General features: G+C 47.6%; 1 protein-coding gene across 1 annotated transcript; it reads right to left on the minus strand.

The window, feature by feature from the left end:
- Positions 1 to 214: 214 nt before the first annotated feature.
- On the minus strand, positions 215 to 17,122 carry LOC119948758 (butyrophilin subfamily 3 member A2-like). The gene is made up of 15 exons (XM_038770256.1): positions 17,003 to 17,122; positions 15,981 to 16,025; positions 14,319 to 14,411; positions 12,462 to 12,809; positions 10,143 to 10,424; positions 9,403 to 9,519; positions 7,709 to 7,729; positions 6,797 to 6,817; positions 6,400 to 6,420; positions 5,545 to 5,565; positions 4,935 to 4,955; positions 4,190 to 4,210; positions 2,970 to 2,990; positions 2,369 to 2,389; positions 215 to 1,334 (listed from the first exon to the last, which is right to left on the minus strand). The coding sequence occupies exons 3-15, from the start codon at positions 14,395 to 14,397 to the stop codon at positions 1,231 to 1,233; spliced, it is 1,098 nt and encodes a 365-aa protein (XP_038626184.1). The 5' UTR covers positions 14,398 to 14,411; positions 15,981 to 16,025; positions 17,003 to 17,122; the 3' UTR covers positions 215 to 1,230.
- Between the last annotated feature and the right edge of the window lie 5,230 nt (positions 17,123 to 22,352).

Here is a 22,352-nt window from a genome sequence, read left to right on the forward strand (position 1 = left end):
CTATTAAGCGCTTAATAAATGCCATCATTATTATTATTATTAAGTGACTCGACAGCAGAAGACAAGGCAACGAAGGCGTTTATTTTGTGCCCGTTATGTGCTAAGCATTGTATTAAGTGTTGGGGTAGATGTGACAAATCAGATTGGACACAGTCTCTGTCCCACATGGGGCTCGCAATCTAAGAGGGAGAGAGAAAGGTATCGTATCCCCATTTTACAGATGAGGAACTGAGGCACAGAGAAGATAAGTGATTTGCCCAAGTTCAGCGAGCAGGTGGAGCCGGGATTAGAATCCAGGTCTTCAGACTCCCAATCCAGTGTTCTGTATGTAGCCTCCCGCAAGAAGATCGACTGTAAGCTCGTTCTGAGCAGGGAATGTGTCTGTTTATTGTTATTTATAGTCTTCCAATCTCTTAGTACCATGCTCTGCACACAGTAAGCGCTCCATAAATACGATTGATTGAATGAATGAATGAACATTGTACTCAAGGAGGAAAATATAGGGTTAAGTGTAACCCTTAACCCTTAGGGTTGCGCCTAAATACTGACTACACATCTTAAGAGGCCCAACACCCAGTTTACAGAACACTTCGATTCTGTGGCCTTACACAGAAGCACTTAGCAGGGTGAAAGCAGAAAGTCCGCTTGAGATCCCACGGACCCTTCAGGGCAGAAGGACACCACAGTGGTATTATTCCTCCTTTATTCCTGGTTCTCTGTGACCCCTTCTCCTAATTATATGCATATGGACTGACTATAATTATTCTAACAAATCACTCTTGCATCCCAGATGCTTGCATAACCATGTTGTGTGTATTACGCTCCTAACATCTCATCTCACACGTACGGTACTTCAGAATCCAAGTAACCCAGGGTCTTACGACCCTTACTTGAAGACATACTCTTTTTCCAAAACCATGCTGCCTCTCATTGACCTAAGGGTCCCGGCAAAGAGTAAAGTTTCTACATTGTGCACCTGGAGTAGGTGCACCCGCCCCGCACACAGAAGCGCTCAGTAAATACGGCAATGAACGAATGACTCCAGGTGATCACAGTAGCCATTCATTCAATCGTATTTACTGAGGGCTTCCCGAGTGCAGAGCACTGTACTAAGTGCTTAACAATAATAATGCCATTTCCCTTAGTTCCGCTGACCCAGTCCGGCCGATCCCAGCTACAGCCTCGTCCATTCTCCATCTGCCTGGGATCGGCAGGTGTCAACGGTGGGCCCTAATTCCTGTTGTCTTCCCCAGGTGACCGATCATCCATGATTCTGCTGCCCTTCGCCCCGTTCATTCTGGGATAGGTCTTGTCTGGATCCCGAGTCGCATCTCCTGCAGAGAGAGACACAGGGTCAGTGCCAGGGGACATGGCTGACCAACCAGCCTCCCACCTGCCCCTCTCTGATTGATCACCTGGGGAAGACAACAGGAATTAGTCAGGGCCCACCGTTGACACCTCCGACACAGAAGCTCCCTGATGATCGGACGGGACGCAGTTTGCCTCATACCTATAACCTGGCACCAGTTACCCCCACATTTTCCCCAGTCTCCTCACCCCCAAAATCTCACACACGTTTGTGAAGCCCATCACAGTCACATATAGCAGCTCCTATCACACCTGCTGCCTCGATACAATCAGGAGAGCCTCAGCCCCCAGACAACTCTTCCCATGCCTCCCCTTTCCCAGACAAACCAGGGCTCAGGACAGATTCCGTCCTTGGACAACATCAGCCCCCTTGGGAAATGGGAGCTCACCCAAGAGTTTTTTGGAGCATGGAAGGGGGAGATCAGAGACAGGAGGGTCCAGGAAAGGGGGACATCAAGTCCCTCCTCTGAGGCTGCCTGAGACACAACCAGCAGTAGGAGTACAGGGGAAGGTACAAAGAGAGCTGGACAGGGCGGTGCACTTGGGGCAGGGGAAACATTCCCATTTGTAATCGGCCTTGTGACTTCTACATTGCCTCTGTAAGAACAAGGAGAGCTATCAGGCTATGTTCGGGGGTTGACGGTAGGCTCCAGGGATGGGAGAGTTGATGACAAACACTGAAGAGAGTCTCATTTTTTCTGTGATCAACTGCTGTGGCCCCACCTGGATTCTGGGGCGGATATATAAGGTGTCCCTCAATCAATCACCAGCAAAACCATTCGTGGGTCACAACCAGCATTAACCTGTCCCTCAACTAGTCAGAGACAGGGGTTCTGTTACGAGGGCGGGGAGAGTGGGAGAGGGTTTCTGAAGGACTCCAGGAGACGGGGACCATGGGAAAAATGGAGCATCTGGGGCTCTTCTCCAACAGAAGACGTGAGTCAGTGTGGGCAAGGGGCTACAGTTACAGTCAAACTTTTGAGCAAAACAAAATACGTACTATTCTTCCAGATCAGTGCACCTACAACAAAAACAGAAACAGAGGCAGAATTGAGTGTGGGGTCTCTGATGAGGAGTACCCAGCCCAGATCAGAAGCCATCATACCAGCCCCAGTTCCTGGGGTTCCCCAGTCCAGTTGGTCAGAGGAGGGGTCCTGTGTCTACAGTGGAAGCAGGGAAAGAAGTTTTCTGAAGGACAGGAAGTGTCTCCTGGAGGCGGGAACTATGGGAGCAGTGGAGCCCTTGCTAGGACACCCGGGATACTTCTCCACCAGGAGCCCAAGATGGGGACAGGAGACATGAGTCAGTGTCACACAGTTACACTCAAGGGTTTGAGCAAAACACGCACTTCCCATTGGAGATACGAACAGAAGCAAAGGCAGAATTGAGTATGGGGAACACCCAGACCAGGTAGAGACCCTCCAGACCAGCCCCAATCCCTGGGGTTTTCCAGTCCAAAATTAACCTGACCCAAACTGGTCAGAGACAGGGGTTCTGTCCTCGCTACGACATCGGGGGCTCTTCTCCATCAGAAGACGTGAGTCAGTGTGGGCAAGGGGATACGGTTACAGTCAAACGTTTGAGCAAAACAAAATACTTACTGTTGTTCCTGATCAGTGCATCTACAACGAAAACAGAAACAGAGGCAGAATTGAGTGTGGGGTCTCTGATGAGGAGTACCCAGCCCAGATCAGAATCAATCAATCAATCAATCAATCGTATTTATTGAGCGCTTACTATGTGCAGAGCACTGCACCAAGCGCTTGGAAAGTACAAATTGGCAACACATAGAGACAGTCCCTACCCAACAGTGGGCTCACAGTCTAAAAGGGGGAGACAGAGAACGGAACCAAACATACCAACAAAATAAAATAAATAGGATAGAAATGTACAAGTACAATAAATAAATAAATAAATAGAGTAATAAATATGTACAACCATATATACATATATACAGGTGCTGTGGGGAAGGGAAGGAGGTAAGATGGGGGGATGGAGAGGGGGACGAGGGGGAGAGGAAGGAAGGGGCTCAGTCTGGGAAGGCCTCCTGGAGGAGGTGAGCTCTCAGCAGGGCCTTGAAGGGAGGAAATAAAATAAATATTTATTTTATTTGTACATATTTATTCTATTTATTTTATTTTGTTAATATGTTTTGTTCTCTGTCGCCCCCTTCTAGGCTGTGAGCCCACTGTTGGGTGGGGACCGTCTCTAGATGTTGCCAACTTGTACTTCCCAAGCGCTTAGTACAGTGCTCTGCACACAGTAAGCGCTCGATAAATACGATTGAATGAATGAATGAATGAATGAATGAATGAATGAATGAATGGGGCCCTTGCTAGGACACCCGGGATACTTCTCCACCAGGAGCCCAAGACAGGGACAGGAGACATGAGTCAGTGTGGGCACGTACACAGTTACACTCAAGGGTTTGAGCAAAACACGCACTTCCCATTGGCGATACCAACAGAAACGAAGGCAGAATTGAGTATGGGGAACACCCAGACCAGGTGAAGACCCTCCAGACCAGCCCCAATCCCTGGGGTTTCCCAGTCCAAAATTAACCTGACCCAAACTGGTCAGGGACAGGGGTTCTGTGTACAGGGTGCACACAGGGTACAGGGTACAGTGCAGTGCAGGAGGGTTTCTGAAGGTCAGGAAGTGTCTCCTGGAAAGGGGGACCATGGGCACAGCGGAGCCCTCACTCGCTATGGCACCCGGGGCGTTTCTCCACCAGGAGCCCAAGATAGTGACAGGAGATTTGAGTCAGTGTGGGCAGGGGATAGAGTTACATTCAAGGTTTTGAGCAACACATAGCACTTACTATTCTCAGTTCTCAGTGTCCCTACAACAAAAAGAGAAACAAAGGCAGATTTTAGTGTGGGGTCTCTGACGGGGAACACCCAGCCCAGGTCAGGACCCTCCAGACGAGCCCCAGGCCCTACGGTTTCCCAGTCCAAAATTAACCTATCCCCCAACTGGCTAGAGACGGGCATTCTGTGTCCAGGGTGGGAGAAGTAGGGGAGAGTTTCTTAAGGACAGGAAATGTCTCCTGGAGAAGGGGACCACGGGAACAGTAGAGCCCTCACTATGACACCTGGGGCTCTTCTCCACCAGGAGTTTGAGACAGGGAAAGAGATGCGATGTTGGTGTGGGCAGGGGACACAGTTACCTCTAAGGGTTTGAGCAAAACACTGCCCTTACTAATCTCCCTCCGCAGTTCATCAACAACACAAACAGAAACGAATGCACAATTGAGTATGGGGGTCTCTGATGGGGAACGCTCAGGACCCTTCAGATCAGTTCCAGTTTCCAAGAAACTGGGGTTCCCTATTCCAATATTAACCTGTCCTCCGGCTGGTCAGAGACAGGGTTTCCGTGTTCAGGGTGGGGGCACCGTGGAAGGGCTTCAGAAGGACACGAAGTGTCTCCTGGAGAGGGGAACCACGGGAACAGGGGAGCCCTGCTATGACACCTGGGGCTCTTCTCCATCTGGAGCCCGAGACAGGAACAGGAGATGTGAGTCAGTGTGTGCAGGGGACGCAGTTACAATCAATCACAGTACTTACCCAAGTTTCTTTCCAGTTTCTCTACAAAAGAAAAAGAAAGAAAGGCGGAATTGAGTATGGGGTCTCGGATGGGGAACGTCCAGCCCAGGTCAGGACACTCCCAGTCCAATATAAACCTGTTCCCCCGCAGGTCACAGTCAGGGTTTCTGTGTTCTGGGTGGGGGCATTGTGGAAGGGCTTCACAGGAGGACAGGAAGCGTCTCCTGGAGAGGGGGACCACGAGAGCACGGAGCCCTCACTACGACTGCAGCATGGCCTAGTGGGAAGAGCATGGCCCTGGGTGTCAGAGGAAGTGGGTTCTAATCCCACCTCTGCCACAAGTCTGCTGTGGGAGCTTGAGAAAGTCCCATAGCTTCTCTTTGCCTCGGTTACTTCATCTGTAAAATGGGGATCAAGACCGTGAGCCCCATATGGGACAGGGACTGTGTCCAACCTGATTACCTTGTATCTACCCCAGGACTTAGAACAGTGCTTGGCACATGGTGAGCACTTAACAAATACCACAGCAATTATTCTCCATTAGGAGCCCGAGACAGGGACGGGAGATGTGAGTTACTGCTGACAGGGAAAACAGATACAACCAAGGGTTTGAGCAAAACACGGCACTTACTATAACTACTCCTCAGTATATCTACAACAAAAACAGAAACAAAGGCAGAATTGAGTGAGGGCCTCTGATGGGGAACACCCAGCCAAGTTTGGGGCCCTCAAGACTAGGGGTTTCCCTAGTCCAGTATTAACCCTGTCCCCCCAGCTGGTCAGAGATAGGGTTTCTGTGTTTTGGGTGGGGGCACTGCGGAAGGGCTTCTGAAGGACAGGAAATGTCTCCTGGAGAGGTGGAACAGGGGAGCAGTGGAGCCCTTGCTGTGACACCTGGGGCTCTTCTCCAACAAGAGCCCGAGAAGAGGACAGGAGATGCGTGTCAGCTTGGGCGGGGGACACAGTGACATACAATGGTTTGAGTCAAACACAGCACTTACGATTCTCCCTCTTCACTTGAAGTACAAAACAAACCGAAACAAAGGCAGAATTGAGTGTGGGGTCTCTGATAGGGAACACCCAGCCCAGATCAGGGGCCTCCAGACCAGCTCCTCACTCTGACTGCAGCACGGCCCAGTGGGAAGAGCACGGGCTCGGGTGTCGGAGGAGGTGGGTTCTAATCCCAGTTCTGCCACATGTCTGCTGTGGGACCAGATCAATTTACATACTGCTCTGTGCCTCAGTTACCTCATCTGTAAAATGGGGATCAAGATTGTGAGCCCCATGTGGGACAGGGACTGTGTCCAACCTGATTACCTTGTATCAACCCCAGTACTTAGAACGGTGCTTGGTACGGAGTAAGCACTTAACAAATACCACAGCAATTATTCTCCATTAGGAGCCCAAGACAGGGACGGGAGATGTGAGTCAGTGTGGGCAGGGAAAACAGTTACAGCCAGAGGTTTGAGCAAAAAACAGCACTTACTATTCTCCTTGTTCAGGGTACCTAAAGCAAAAACAGAAACAAACGTAAAATTGAGTGTGGGTCTCTGATGGAGAACACTCAGCCCAAGTCAGGACCCTCCAGACCAGTCCCAGTCCTTCGGGTTTCCCAGTCCAGTATTAACCCTGTCCCCCAACTAGTCACAGATGGGGTTAGTTTCCAGAGTGGGGGCAATGGGGGAGGGTTGGGACAGCGGGCAAGGGTTTCTGAAGGACAGGAATTGTCTCCTGTCTAGGAGAACCATGGGAACAGTGCAGCCCTCGCTGTGACACCTGGGGCTCTTCTCCAACAGGAGGTCGAGAGAGGGACAGGAGATGTGAGTCAGCGTGGACAGGGGACACAGTTACATCCAAGAGTTTGAGCAAAAAACAGCACTTACTACAGGTGCTCTCGAGTTCCACTACAAGAGAAACAGAAACAAAGGCAGAATTGAGTATGGGGCCGCTAATGGGGAACACCCAGCTCAGGTAAGGACCCTCTAGACCAGCCCCAATCCCCGGGGTTTCCCAGTCCAATATTAACCTGTCCCCCAGCTGGTCAGAGACTGGGTTTCGATGTTCTGGGGTGAGGGCATTGTGGAAGGGTTTCTGAAGGACAGAAAATGTCTCCTGGAGAGGGGAACCGTGGGAGCAGGGGAGCCCTCATTTTGACACCTGCTGTTCTTCACCAGGGTCCCGAGACAGGGCCAGGAGATGTGAGTCAGTGAGGGGAGAGGACAGCTTTACCTCTAAAAGAGTTTGAGCAAAGACAGCACTTACTATTCTCCCCTTTCAGTGTCTCTACAAAAGAAACAGAAACAAAGGCAGAATTGAGTGTGGGGTCTCTGATGGGGAACACCCAGCTCAGGTCAGGAACCTTCAGACGGTCCCTCTTTATGGCAATTCCCAATACAGCATTAACCTGTCCCCCAACTGGCCAAATTTGGGGGTTCTCTGTACAGGGTGGGGGCAATGCGGAAGGATTTCGGAAGGAAGTGTCTCCTGGAGAGGGGGCCATAGGGGCACTGGAACTGAATTGCACTCTCTAAGTGCTTAGTACAGAGCTCTGCACCCAGTACGCACTCAATAACTGTGAGCCCACTGTTCGGTAGGGACTGTCTCTGTTGCCGAATTGTACTTTCCAAGCGCTTAGTACAGTGCTCTGCACACAGTAAGCGGTCAATAAATATGATTGAATGAATGAAAGAATGGCAAAATACAATTGAATGAATGAATGGAGCCCTCACTATGACACATGTGGTTCTTGTCTACTAGGAGCCCAAGCCGGGGGTAGGAGGAAAAACAGCACTTACCATTCATCCTCTTCAGTTTAGCTACAACACAAACAGAAACAAATGCAGAATTGAGTGTGGGGACTGGAGAGAAAAATTATCAACTATTTCAATCTCTACATCGCACATAGTAAGTGCCTAACAAATGACACTATTGTTATTATTATGATGATGATGATGATTAGTGAACCAGAAGAGAGCACATCCCACACTTGACCTCTCTACCCCCTCTTCTGAAGGACTCCAAAACTCCAATCCTAGTCTCTTTTTGATGAAGGTTCAAATGTTAGCTAGGAATCTAGCTAGGAATTTGTTCCAACAAGTTGAACTCTGTAGATCATTGAGCCTCACCCTGTAATACTGACTGAGTCTTTAAAATGAGAAATGACATTTTATTCTCATGAGAGAGGGAAGAAGGGAGAGGGAGAGCTTGGCCTGTTCGTAGTTCTCAAATTGTTGTGAACATAATAATAATGATAATAAAGGTAATAACCGTACTATTTCTTAAGTGTTTACTATGTTTCAAGCATTATACTAGACACTGGGATAGATACAAGATAATCAGGTCCTGCATAGGGCTCACAATCTAAGTAGAAGGACAAACACGTATTGAGTCCCCATTCTGCAGGGTAGGGAACTGAGGCGCAGAGAAGTTGGGTGGCTTGCCCAAGGTCACACAGCAGGTCCTCTGACTCCCAAGCCTGTGCTCTTTCCACAGGACCTCACTGCTTCTCCACATGGGTTAAAAAATATGACCATCAGTCATAATTGTTCCTTTTTCACCTGTCAGATTATCAGTGACCTCGCTGGGAATTTTGGGAGTAAATTAGGAGAAGTTTTAGCCATAGGGGAGGGCTCTGTTGATGTTAGCCCCTGGGTCCTGGGATGCCCTGATCAGGGAATTTTAACAGCCATCAAAGCCTGGCCCTGCAATAGACATCTGTTCTTACATATCAATCACCAAGGAATGTTGAAGAAATAGGAAGTGCACGCCCTCTTTATCAAGCACGACTTTCATTTGTCCAGAGGTTGTTGGAAAGGGATATGGATATTAGTGGAATGAAATAAGAACGACCGTGAATCCCACGTGGGAAACGGACTTCATGCAACCTGATTATCTCAGAGCAGTGTACTAAGCGCTTGGGAGAGCAGAATACAATGGGATTGACAGACACATTACCCATGGTGAGCTTACACAGTGAGTTTACAGTCTAGAGGAATAAACACAAAACACTTTCTCTCCATGGAATGAACAAGTCTGGTTCATTACATTGTACCCACTTCAACTACTTCCTCATTAACTTTGAAAACTTGTTGCCAACTTGTACTTCCCAAGCGCTTCGTACAGTGCTCTGCATACAGTAAGCGCTCAATAAATATGACAATGAATGAATGAATAACTGTGAGCCCATTGTTGGGTAGGGACTGTCTCTGTTGCCGAACTGTACTTTCCAAGCGCTTAGTACACTGCTCTGCACACAGTAAGCGGTCAATAAATATGATAAATATTATAGTAGAATGAAGTTTCAGACTCATAAAAGGTGACAACAAAATGGCAGACACTGTGGTCTTTGGCCTTCCAAGGAGGGGGCCACGCTCCCTCCTCACCCCAGTTACTTGCAGAGATATCACCAGGCCCTTTGTGTTGCAGCAATCACAATCCCCAACTTTGTGCGGTCTCAATGCTGGCCCACACATTTCCCTTCATTTCTTACCTTTTTCCCGACGTTGGGCCCAGATGACGCAGGCAGTTCCAATGAGGAGAAGGACCAGAAGGGGAAGGATCACAGCCAGAGCCACCAGCACAGGAGAAACCCTCGGGAAAAAGGACTCTGAAACGGGCAGGTGCAGTTAGGGCCCAAGAGCCGGACCAAGGGGGAGAAATCCATTCTTCACCCAAAGCTGGGCTGCGGTTCAGGCTTTGGTTAGGGGATCAATCAATCAATCAATCAATCGTATTTATTGAGCGCTTACTGTGTGCAGAGCACTGTACTAAGCGCTTGGGAAGTACAAGTTGGCAACATAGAGAGACAGTCCCTACCCAACAGTGGGCTCACAGTCTAAAAGGGGGAGACAGAGAACAAAACCAAACAGACTAACAAAATTAAATAAATAGAATAGATCTGTACAAGTAAAATAGAGTAATAAATATGTACAAACATATATACAGGTGCTGTGGGGAAGGGAAGGAGGTAAGATGAGGGGGATGGAGAGGGGGACGAGGGGGAGATGGGGATCAGAAATGGGGAGAAATTCTCCCCCCCAACCCACTAACACCCCAACTGTTCTTCACTTTCCGAAGAGATTGTCAGTGGCTGCCTTCAGAGAATCAATCAGCCCCATCTGTCCCCACAGCCTGACTGCTCCCCAAAGATCATAAATACTCAATACGAGTCAAGATAGGATTTGGCCCAATCAGTTAAGGCTCTCACTGTGGGGTTAAAGGCCAACTAACCTGCTATGGAAACTTCTGTCGCCTTCTCCCGGCCAAAGATGGGGTCCCGGACAGAACAGGAAACGGCTGAGGTTGAGCTGTCCGCGACCACCAGAGACCCTTCTGTTCGGAACAGGCCGGCTCCATCCTGAGACTGTGACTCCGTCATCAGGGGACGCTCCTGACCCCGGGGGTCCGTCCACCGCAGCCGGGGCTTGGGGAACCAACCAGAGGAGCTGCACACGAGCCGGATCCCGCCGCCTTCCTGCCCGGCCATGCGGATCTGAGGCTGAGAGCCCACGGCTGCACAAACACAAGAAACCCAAGGGAGTGGGTTTAGATGGAGAACTTTCCTGCTGTGTTGCTTTAGTTAGTCACTTAACTTCTCTGTGCCTCAGTTGCCTTATCTGTAAAATCAATCAATCAATCAATCAATCGTATTTATTGAGCGCTTACTATGTGCAGAGCACTGTACTAAGCGCTTGGGAAGTACAAATTGGCAACACATAGAGACAGTCCCTACCCAACAGTGGGCTCACAGTCTAAAAGGGGGAGACAGAGAACAGAACCAAACATACCAACAAAATAAAATAAATAGGATAGAAATGTACAAGTACAATAAATAAATAAATAAATAAATAGAGTAATAAATATGTACAACCATATATACATATATACAGGTGCTGTGGGGAAGGGAAGGCGGTAAGATGGGGGGATGGAGAGGGGGACGAGGGGGAGAGGAAGGAAGGGGCTCAGTCTGGGAAGGCCTCCTGGAGGAGGTGAGCTCTCAGCAGGGCCTTGAAGGGAGGAAGAGAGCTAGCTCGGCGGAGGGGCAGAGGGAGGGCATTCCAGGCCCGGGGGATGACGTGGGCCGGGGGTCGACGGCGGGACAGGCGAGAATGAGGTACAGTGAGGAGATTAGCGGTGGAGGAGCGGAGGGTGCGGGCTGGGCAGTAGAAGGAGAGAAGGGAGGTGAGGTAGGAGGGGGCGAGGTGATGGATGGACAGCCTTGAAGCCCAGGGTGAGGAGTTTCTGCCTGAATTCCAATGGGAATTCCATACCCATTCTCCCTCTCCCCGAGACTGTGAAACTTATGAGGGAGAGGGACTTTGTCAGATTTGATTATCTTTATCTATCTCAGTGCTTGGCACATCGTAATTCCTTAATAGCTGCCGTTATGCCATTTATCAATCAGTGACTCGATGGTATTTATTAAGTGCTTACTGTATGCAGATCACTGTATTGAGTCTACAGCAGCATGGCTAGTAGAAAGAGCACGGGCCTCGGAGTCATAAGGAACCGGGTTCTAAACCCACTTGTCTTCTGTGTGACCTTGGGCAAGTCACTTCACTTCTCTGTGCCTCAGTTACCTCATCTGTAAAACGGGGACTAAGAGTCTAAGCCTCATCGGGGATATGGACTGCGTCCAACCTGATTACCTTGTATCTACCCTAGCATTTAGTACAACGCCCGGCAAATAGTAAGTACTAAAAAAAAATGCCACGTGACAAAATTGGCAGAGGTGATCCTTGCCCACAAGGATCTACAGGGAGAGGGAGATATTCCAAGAGATTACAGATAAGGGAAATGGTAGAGTATAAGGGTATTTACAGCAGTGCTGTGGATCAAAGTACTTAAAGCGTTCACAGCCAAGTGCAAAGTGCAGAGGGGAGAGTGAGGAGGGGAAATAAAAGCTAAGTCGGGGAAGGCCTCGTAGAGGAGATGTAGGAGGGTTTCGAAGGAATGGAAAGTGGTGGTCTGTTAGATATGAAGGGAGAGGGAATTCCAGGACGTGGGCAAGGGGTCAGCGGTGTGATAGATGCTACTGCTGCATGGGAATTTACTACTGTAAAGCTCCCTACTGCATGGGAATTTTTCTTCTAGCTCAGTAAGTACCTCAAAGGCTCAGAAATTGGCACTTCCCTGCTTGGGTAAGAGACAAAGAAGCAGGGAGGAAAACGGACACGCGCCCTATCTGTTCCTTGGCTGTCCCGCCTGAGAGGGGGACAGAGAGGCCTCTGAGAGAGGGGCTGAGGTGGAGGGGGGGTGGCCATAGAAAGTCCTACGTCCCCCCACTCGTGTTGAAGGGTTTCGTCTGACTGACGTGTCATAACGCAAAATGCACCGGTGTTGAAAAACCACCGGGGTCACATGCCAATTGGGAACAGGAGGAGTTGTTGCTTCAGCTAACAATCACAATCATTATTATTGGATTGCAGGGTGGGCAGTGAGTGAACGCAAGGAATGCTGGCTAATGAACAGTGTTGAATGATGTCCTGAGGAATTAGCCCTTAAGCACCGCTCCGAGAAAATGCCAGTGTATCTGGCCTACAGGCTCACCTGTTACCCTCAGGAGAATCACAGCTTCCTCATAGAAGCCACCATCATGAAAATAACACCGGAATTCTCCATCGTCTGAGATTCTGACTTTATACAGTCTTAAAACCACCCGTCCGACGTTTATGTCATCTGTCAGTAGTTCTGTTCTTCCCCAATACTGTGGCATTTGGTCCTCATCCAGATCCTTTCCATCACGGTAGAGATGAACCACGTTGGAGATGATGTTCCTGAACCATCTCACTTCCATGTGTTCGGCCTTCATCTGGGGGTCCAGGTGACAGGGTAACTCAACATCTTCCCCGACCATGACAACCATGGGCTCATCCGGTCCTTTCACAGTGAAATGAGCTGCACAATACACGATGGATCATGGCAGACTATCAGTGATGCCTACTTACCTAGTTGAAGGACGAGCCCTATCCTCCAGCCCAATCTGCTTCAATCAATCAATCAATCAATGATATCTACTATTTGCTGTATGAAGAGCACTGTACTAAGCACTTGGGAAAGTACAATTAATTAGAGTTAACAGACATGATTCCCCACTCTCAGGAGCAAGCAGTTTACAGGGAAAGACAGACATCGACACAAACACAGATAAGGGAAATGGCAGGATATAAGGTTATGTACATACATATGTATATGTATATGAGAAGCAGCATGGCTCAGTGGAAAGAGCACGGGCTTTGGAGTCAGAGGTCATGAGTTCAAAGCCCGGCTCCACCATTTGTCAGCTGTGTGACTTTGGGCAAGCCACTTCACTTCTCTGGGCCTCAGTTACCTCATCTGTAAAATGGGGATTAAGACTGTGAGCCCCCCCGTGGGACAACTTGATCACCTTGTAACCTCCCCAGCGCTTAGAACAGTGCTTTGCACATAGTAAGCGCTTAATAAATGCCATTATTATTATTATAATATACGTAAATGCTGTGCGGCTGAGGATGGGGCGAATATCAAGTGCACGGAGGATGCAGAAAGGAGAAGAAGTTGGGCAAATGAGGGTTTCGTTGGAGAAGGTCTCTTGGAGGAGGTGATTTTAAGAGGGCTTTGAAATTGGGGTGATTGGTGGTGTGTTGCATATGAAGGGGGAGGGAGTTGCAGGCCAGAGGGAGAACGTGGCCAAGGGGTCGATGGGGAGCTAGAAGAGATCCAAGTACAGGGAGCAGGCTGGTGTTGGAAGAGCAGAACGTGTGGGTTGGTTTGCAGTAGAAGGGAAGTGAGGTAAGATAGGAGGCGGAGAGCTGAACGAGTGTCTTAAAGCCAACGGAAAAGAGTTTCTATTTGATGTGGAAGGGGACAGACAACCTTTGGAGATTTTCAAGGAGTGGGGAGATATGGGCTATACTGAGTATAGAGGAGATGACCATTCTGTCTCAATTCTCTCACGTTACGAATACGTTGCATCACCGAAACCAAATGCAAGGTTCATTGCAAATGCAGTGCAGGCTAATCAGACTTCAGGTCCCCATCATCCATCATCATCATCATCAATCATATTTATTGAGCACTTACTATGTGCAGAGCACTGTACTAAGCGCTTGGGTAGTACAAATTGGTAACATATAGAGACAGTCCCTACTCAACAGTGGGCTCACAGTCTAAAAGGGGGAGACAGAGAACAAAACCAAACATACTAACAAAATAAAATAGAATAGATATGTACAAGTAAAATAAATAAATAAATAAATAGAGTAATAAATATGTACAAACATATATACAGGTGCTGTGAGGAAGGGAAGGAGGTAAGATGTGGGGAGGGAGAGGGGGACGTGGGGGAGAGGAAGGAAGGGGCTCAGTCTGGGAAGGCCTCCTGGAGGAGGTGGTTTTGGGGGGCAGATGAGAGGTCAGATTCCTTACCTGAGCTCCTAGAGGACATCTGGAAGAGGATGAGGAGGGGCAGGGCCCACAAGACCAGAGAGGATGGTGAGACAGCCATTACCACTAAGAAAACTAACATAAGGAGACAAAATGAGAAGACAGATAGGAACTCAAGGGCAGTAAAGAGGCCCCAAACCTTCCCATTTCACTGAAGATCATCCCAGCTCCACAGACCTGCCTTAATTTACAACCGATCAATCAATCAGTCCATGGAATATAAGAAGCACCGACCGAGTGCTTCCAAGTGCGTGGTAAAGTACAGCAAAATGAAAACACACATTTACTGGATATAAGGAGATTAAAATACTAATAGGGAAGATGAAAACATACATGACTTACAATTTTGCCTCCCCAGTCCAGCTGAGAGAATAAGAGCAAGAAGAGAGTTTTCGGAGAAGAAGGGAAAACTCAGGCGTAGAGATCGGATTCAAGGAGTTTGGACAGGAATGGGAGCAGAGAGATGAGGTGCTAGCTGGAAGGAGCTGTGGGAGCTGTAGAAGGCTTTATTTAGAATAGGGGAGAATGGAGGTAGCAAGGCCTAGCGGAAAGAGCACGGGCCTGAGTCAGAAGACCTGGATTCTAATCACAGCTCTGCCAATTGCTTGCTGGGTGACCTTGGCCAAGTTACTTAACTTCTCTGTGCCTCAGTTTTCTCAACTAAAAAAATCGGGATTCAATCCTACTCCCTCCTTCTTAGACTGTGAGCCCCATGTGGGACAGGAACAGTGTCCAACCTGATTAACTTGTGTCTCCTTCAGCACTTAAAACAATGCCTGTCACATAGTAAGTGCTTAACAAATACCAGAGATGGGCTGGGTGGGGGAGGGAGGGTGCAGGTAGAAGTTACATTTATTGAGTTAGTGGGAGATCGACGCCTGAGGAATTATCTTTTTCTCCCATCAACAACAAGTGAAGGGAAAATGTGTGGGAAATCCACTTTCGGGAAGAGTGTGTTTTTCAAACCAGTTCCCCACCCTTTCCCCCTCAGCAGCAGGAGTGGACAGGGAGGGTTTGGAAGTGAGATCTACCCACCTCTCCCGGCTCCACAGCACTTGTGTTATACGTGTACATATCTATAATTCTGTTTATTTATACTGATGCCTGTTTACTTGTTTTGAAGTCTATCTCCCTGCTTCTAGACTGTAAGCCTGGTGTGGGCAAGGACTGTCTCTCTTTATTGCTGAACTGTACTTTCCAAGCACTTAGTACAGTGCTCTGCACAGAGCATTCAATATGATTGAATGAATGAATGAGTGAATGAGATCAGTCATTCACTGCTCTAGGACAGAAACTGAAAGCAGCCTCTTCCTGCATCTGTTTGAGAAAGGCAGCTATGACTCCACCTAAGGAAAAATGGAGGCCCAGAAATTCAGATTTCCCCCCAGCTTAGTGAGCCAAACCCAGGACTACACCCTGGAGGCCTGCCTACTCTGACCCTGTGAACTCTTTTCCCCCTGTCTCTAAATATTTCACAGTGGCTTCTCCCCCTGCTGTGGATCAGAACCTAGATCCTCTCCCTCTGTTTCAAGACCCTTCACCTGGCCACCCCAAGTAACCCTTCCAGTCTTTATCCTCCTTATTCCTCCCTCTGACTTCTCTCATTGCAGGTCCAGCAGCTCACAGTGCCCCTCATCCTCCTACCTCTTCAGGATCATGGCAAAGGGGCAGCTTGGAAAGTGAGGAAACCTGAAAAAAAAAAGTTTTCCAGTCATTTCATGTTTTTCCGATTCCTCCAGTTTAAAACACCACTTTACGATCTCTCTTTCCCTCCCCCTCTTCTGATTGCTTCTTCCTCCTAGTCCTCTGCCTGACTTCTCCTCTCATTTAAGGGTCATCTGATCACAGTCCCCTCACACAATCACCCTCCTTCCTTTCAATCAATTAATCATTCATTCAATCGCATTTACTGAGCGCTTACTGTGTGTAGAGCACTGTAGTAAGCACTTGGGAAGTGCAAGTTGGCAACATCAATCAGTCAATCGTATTTTTTGAGTGCTTACTGTGTGCAGAGCACTGTACTAAGCGCTTAGAGAGACTAAGACATAGAGAGACGGTCCCTACCCAACAGTAGGCTCACAGTCTAGAAGGCGGGCTCGAGCATAGTCAATCAATTGTATTTTTTGAAAACTCACTGGGTGCAGAGCACTATACTAATCTCTCAGAAGAGCACGATATAGCAGAGTTGGTAGAAACATTCCTTCTCCACAGGGTGTTTACCCTCCCTTCCTTAATTTCCTCTCTGGCTCAGCCCCTTTGGACTTGGAGACATGAACTGGAATCTTTCTAGAAACATCCTGCTTGCCCCCTCCCCTGTGGTGGTGGTCCCCATCCCTCGGCCTGAAAACAGCTGGGGGCTGCATCTCTTCTCTAATGCTCAGGGCTGTATTTGTTCTCTAACGTGGCTGCTCAGGGCTGTGAGACCGGGGTCACTCCACAAACACCCGTTGTCTCGATCACTCTCTGGCCCAGGACCTCACTCTGGGATCTAGGTGGTCTAAGGTTCCCCCAGAAATAGATCTGCTCCATTCACACTGCACCCCTGTGTTCAGGCCCCTCCGTGAGCTTTCTTTTCCTCTGGATCCCCTCTCCGCCACCCGTTTAGACCTGTCCTCTTCCTGCTGCAGCCATGGCCCCTTCCACCGGCCCGTCCGGGGGTCACCCACCTTGGTCCTGGAGGGCTGAGAAGCGGGGTGGGACTGCAGGGCGGCTCAGCGGTGTCCTGTGGGGAGACCCCATGAAGCTCCGATAAACTACACTGAGTGGTCTAAGCGGGATGTCTTTTCTTCCTCCTCCCTGTCATTGCTATTTTAGAAGACTGAAAGTGAAAGTAGACTTTCGGCTTCAGGCCAGCAATCTAGGATTTATGACACAACTTTATGCCTCTACTGCTCTGGGGGAGGAGGGGAAGGGAGATGAAGAGGTGAACCCTGGTGCCTGTTGTTGGGTAGGGACCGTCTCTATATGTTGCCAACTTGTACTTCCCAAGCGCTTAGTACAGTGCTCTGCACACAGTAAGGGCTCAATAAATATGATTGAATGAATGAATGAATATGGGGAGAAAACATTTTCACCCCATGACCCCTGGGGCTTCTGTGACCCCTCTCTCCTTCTCCCAACCCCACCAATGGTACTGGCACCTATTTGTTTTGTTCTGTTGTCTGTCTCCCCCTTCTAGACTGTGAGCCCATTGCTGGGTAGGGACTGTCTCTGTTGTCCAGTTGTACTTTGCAAGCGCTTAGTCCAGTGCTCTGCACACAGTAAGCGCTCAATAAATACGATTGAATGAATGAATGAATAAATAAAAGCCCTAGTTTGTATTGCAGTCGGTGCCACTCGCCACAGAGTAGCTGTTGGGAGCCTGTGGCTTCAGGTTCCCTCTGCGTAAAGCAACAAATCCTAGAAAACTGAGGAGAGGGCAGCCGGGGATGGGAGTGAAAGGGAAGGGTCCTCGGGGCTAGTTCACTGCTGCCTGCACCAAGATTCTTAGTGTCTGCTTCTCTGATATTTCCAATTACCTGCTGCTGGAGGGACCCTGGTGGGGTAATACTGGATTTGCGAAGCACAATTAATTTTCCAAAACCTTTCACACCCGTCACCTCATTTTATTCCGTGTCTCAGTTCCTCAGCTGTAAAATGGGGATTCAATCCTTCTTCCTTTTACTTAGACTGGGAGTCCCACGTGGGACAGGGACTGTATCCAACCTGCCTAGTGTATGTTTATCCCAGTGCTTAGAACACTGCCTGGCACATAGTAAGGACTTGAATACCATAAAGAAGAGGGTTGGGGGTGGGGGGTGTGTGTTGGAGGTGCAAGCAGAAGATAGATTTATTAAGCAAGTGGGAGATCTACGCCTAAGAAATTATCTATTTATCCTATCAACAAGAAATGAAGGGGAAATCTGTAGGAAATCCGTCTTCAGAAAGAGTTTGTTTTCCAAACCGGTTCCACACCCTTTCCCCCCTCAGCAGCAGGAGTGGGCAGGAAGGGTTGGGGAGTGAGATCAGTTGTTCATTGTCTGAGGACAGAAACTGAAAGCAGTCTTTTCCTGAATCTGTTCATGAACGGCTGCTATGACCATTTAAGGCACAGAAATGCAGACTTCTCAACAACTTAGTGACCCAAACCCAGGACTAAACCCTGAAGTCCTGCCTATTCTGACCCTGTGACCTCATCTTCACACTGTCTCTACTGATGTCACTGTAGCTTCCCCTCCTCATTTTGTGGATCATTTCTCAGATCCTCTCCCTCTCTTCCAAGAACTGTCACCCGGCCACCCCAGGCAATGGCTCCTACCTGTATCATCATCATCATCAATCGTATTTATTGAGCACTTACTATGTGCAGAGCACTGTACTAAGCGCTTGGGAAGTACAAATTGGCAACATATAGAGACAGTCCCTACCCAACAGTGGGCTCACAGTCTAAAAGGGGGAGACAGAGAACAAAACCAAACATACTAACAAAATAAAATAAATAGAATAGATATGTACAAATAAATTAAATAAATAAATAGAGTAAAAAATATGTACAAACATATATACATATATACAGGTGCTGTGGGGAAGGGAGGGAGATAAGATGGGGGGATGGAGAGGGGGACGAGGGGGAGAGGAGATGTATCCTCCTTACTCCTCTCTCATGTCAGACCCAATGGCTCCAAGTCCCCCTCATCCTCCTTTCTTCCCCCTCCCCTGATTTCCTCTCTGTCTCAGCCCCTCTGGACTGGGAGAAATGAACAGTTCCTGTCCCTCATGGGGCTCATATTCTTAATCCCCATTTTACAGATGAGGTAACTGAGGCAAAGAGAAGTGAAGTGTCTTGCCCAAGCTCGCCAGAAGACAAGTGGTGGAGTCGGGATTAGAACACGGGTCCTTCTGACTCCCAAGCCGTGCTCTACCCACTGGGCCACACTGCTTCTCCCTCTCCAGACTATAAGCTCTTTGTGGGCAGGGAATGTGTCTGTTACACTGTCATATGCTGAGTAAGGAGCTCTGCCTAAAGTAAGGGTTCAATAAATACCACTGATTGATAGATTAATGTGGGAAGACTTTCCTAGACCGTGAGCCTGCTGTTGGGTAGGGACCGTCTCTATATGTTGCCAATTTGTACTTCCCTAGCGCTTAGTACAGTGCTCTTCACACAGTAAGCGCTCAATAGATACAATTGAATGAATGAATGAATGAAAACAGCATGGCTCAGTGGAAAGAGCCAGGGCTTGGGAGTCAGAGGTCATGGGTTCGAATTCCACTCCGCCACTTGTCAGTTGTGTGACTCTGGGCAAGCCACTTCACTTCTCTGGGCCTCAGTTCCCTCATCTGGAAAACGAGGATGAAGACTGTGAGCCCCACGAGGGCCAACCTGATCACCTGGTATCTCCCCCGGCGCTTAGAACAGTGCTTCGCACAGAGAAGCAGCATGGCTCAGTGGAAAGGGCACGGGCTTTGGAGTCAGAGGTCATGGGTTCGAATCCCAACTCCACCCCAAGTCTGCTGTGTGACCTTGGGCAAGCCACTTCACTTCTCTGAGCCCCAGTTACCTCATCTGTAAAAATGGGGATGAAGACGGTGAGCCCCAAGTGGGACAACTTGATCACATTTTGTCCCCCCAAGCGCTTAGAACAGTGCTTTGCACATAGTAAGCGCTTAACAAATGCCATCATTATTATTATGATAGTAAACGCTTAACAAATACCATCATTATTATTATTATAGTAAGCACTTAACAAATGCCATCATTATTACAATTATAGTAAGCGCTTAACAAATGCCATCATTATTATTATTATAGTAAGCGCTTAACAAATGCCATCATTATTATGATCATAGTAAGCGCTTAACAAACGCCATCATTATTATTATCATAGTAAGCGCTTAACAAATGCCATCATTATTATTATCATAGTAAGCGCTTAACAAATGCCATCATTATTATTATTATAGTAAGCGCTTAACAAACGCCATCATTATTATTATTATAGTAAGCGCTTAACAAACGCCATCATTATTATTATCATAGTAAGCGCTTAACAAATGCCATCATTATTATTATCATAGTAAGCGCTTAACAAATGCCATCATTATTATTATCATAGTATGCGCTTAACAAATGCCATCATTATTATTATCATAGTAAGCGCTTAACAAATGCCATCATTATTATCATAGTAAGCGCTTAGCAAATGCCATCATTATTATTACTATAGTAAGCGCTTAACAAATGCCATCATTATTATTATCATAGTAAGCGCTTCACAAATGCCATCATTATTATTATTATAGTAAGCGCTTCACAAATGCCATCATTATTATTATTATAGTAAGCGCTTAACAAATGCCATCATTATTATTATAATAGTAAGCGCTTAACAAATGCCATCATTATTATCATAGTAAGCGCTTAGCAAATGCCATCATTATTATTACTATAGTAAGCGCTTAACAAATGCCATCATTATTATTATCATAGTAAGCGCTTCACAAATGCCATCGTTATTATTATTATAGTAAGCGCTTAACAAATGCCATCATTATTATTATCATAGTAAGCGCTTCACAAATGCCATCATTATTATTATCATAGTAAGCGCTTAACAAATGCCATCAATATTATTATCATAGTAAGCGCTTAACAAATGCCATCATTATTATTATCATAGTAAGCGCTTCACAAATGCCATCATTATTATTATCACAGTAAGTGCTTAACAAATGCCATCATTATTATTATCATAGTAAGCGCTTAACAAATGCCATCATTATTATTATCATAGTAAGCGCTTAACAAATGCCATCATTATTATTATTATAGTAAGCGCTTAACAAATACCAACATTATTATTATTAAAACGGGGAGAGTGCAGTACAGGGTTCGGGCGCTAGAGGGCCGCCTCTTCCCACAAACACCCTCTGAGCCTTAGTTTTTATTTTTATTTTTAAATTAATGTCCTTTTTCTGAGTGCTACGTGGCAGGCATTCATTCCACTCATTCAGTCGTATTTATGGAGCGCTAACTGTGTGCACAGCACGGGGACTGAGACTGTGAGCCCCACCTGATCACCTTGGATCCCCCCAGCGCTTAGAACAGTGCTTTGCACATAGTAAGCGCTTAACAAATGCTATCATCATCACCACTAAGCGCTTGGAAGACTACAACACAACAGCAGGGTGGCTCAGTGGAAAGAGCCCGGCCTTGGGAGTCGGAGGTCGTGGGTTCTAATCCCGGCTCCGCCACTCGTCGGTTGTGTGACTCTGGGCAAGTCACTTCACTTCTCTGGGCCTCAGTTCCCTCATCTGGAAAATGGGGGTTAAGACTGTGAGCCCCATGTGGGGCAACCTGATCCCCTCGTGTCCCCCAGTGCTCAGAACAGTGCTTCGCACATAGTAAGTACTTAACAAATACCATTATTATTATTACTATTATTGAGCAGATTCATTCCCTGTCATCATCATCAATCGTATTTATTGAGCGCTTACTGTGTGCAGAGCACTGTACTAAGCGCTTGGGAAGTCCAAGTTGGCAACATATAGAGACGGTCCCTACCCAACAGTGGGCTCACAGTCTAAAAGGGGGAGACAGAGAACAAAACCAAACATACTGTTCACATTGTATTACAAGCTAGGAAATACAAGCTAATTGAGTTGGACACAGTCCATACCCCATATGGGGCTCATTGTCAAACCCCATTTTACAGATGAGGGAATTGAGGACCAGAGAAGTCAAGTGACTTAGCCAAGGTCACACAGCAGACAGGTGGCAGAGCCAGGATTAGAACCAAGTTCTTTCTGACCCCCGGGTCCCTGCTATATCCATTATTCCTTCATTCAATCGTATTTATTGAGCGCTTACGGTGTGCAGAGCACTGCACTAAGTGCTTATCTTAACTATTGAGCTGTAGCATCTCTTTGTGTTTATGCCCTTCCATGTTACATACCTTTCAGGGTCTGTTTGACTCTCTAGACTATAAGATCCCTAGGGGCAGGGAATTTGTTGTATCGGGTTTCCCTAAGCACTTA

The sequence above is a fragment of the Tachyglossus aculeatus genome, chromosome X3, assembly GCF_015852505.1.
Source record: "Tachyglossus aculeatus isolate mTacAcu1 chromosome X3, mTacAcu1.pri, whole genome shotgun sequence".
In the NCBI taxonomy this organism is placed as follows: Eukaryota; Metazoa; Chordata; class Mammalia; order Monotremata; family Tachyglossidae; genus Tachyglossus; species Tachyglossus aculeatus.

Bases quoted from the DNA above. Each gene is read 5' to 3' on its own strand.
- LOC119948758 (XM_038770256.1), bottom strand. From the start codon at position 14,397: ATGGCTGTCTCACCATCCTCTCTGGTCTTGTGGGCCCTGCCCCTCCTC. The intron at 10,425-12,461 runs GTGAGCCTGTAG...GTGTTTGTGCAG, and splicing joins GATTCTCCTGAGGGTAACAG to CCGTGGGCTCTCAGCCTCAG. The intron at 2,991-4,189 runs GTAAGTGCTATG...TTTTCGTTGTAG, and splicing joins GACACTGAGAACTGAGAATA to ATGCACTGATCAGGAACAAC.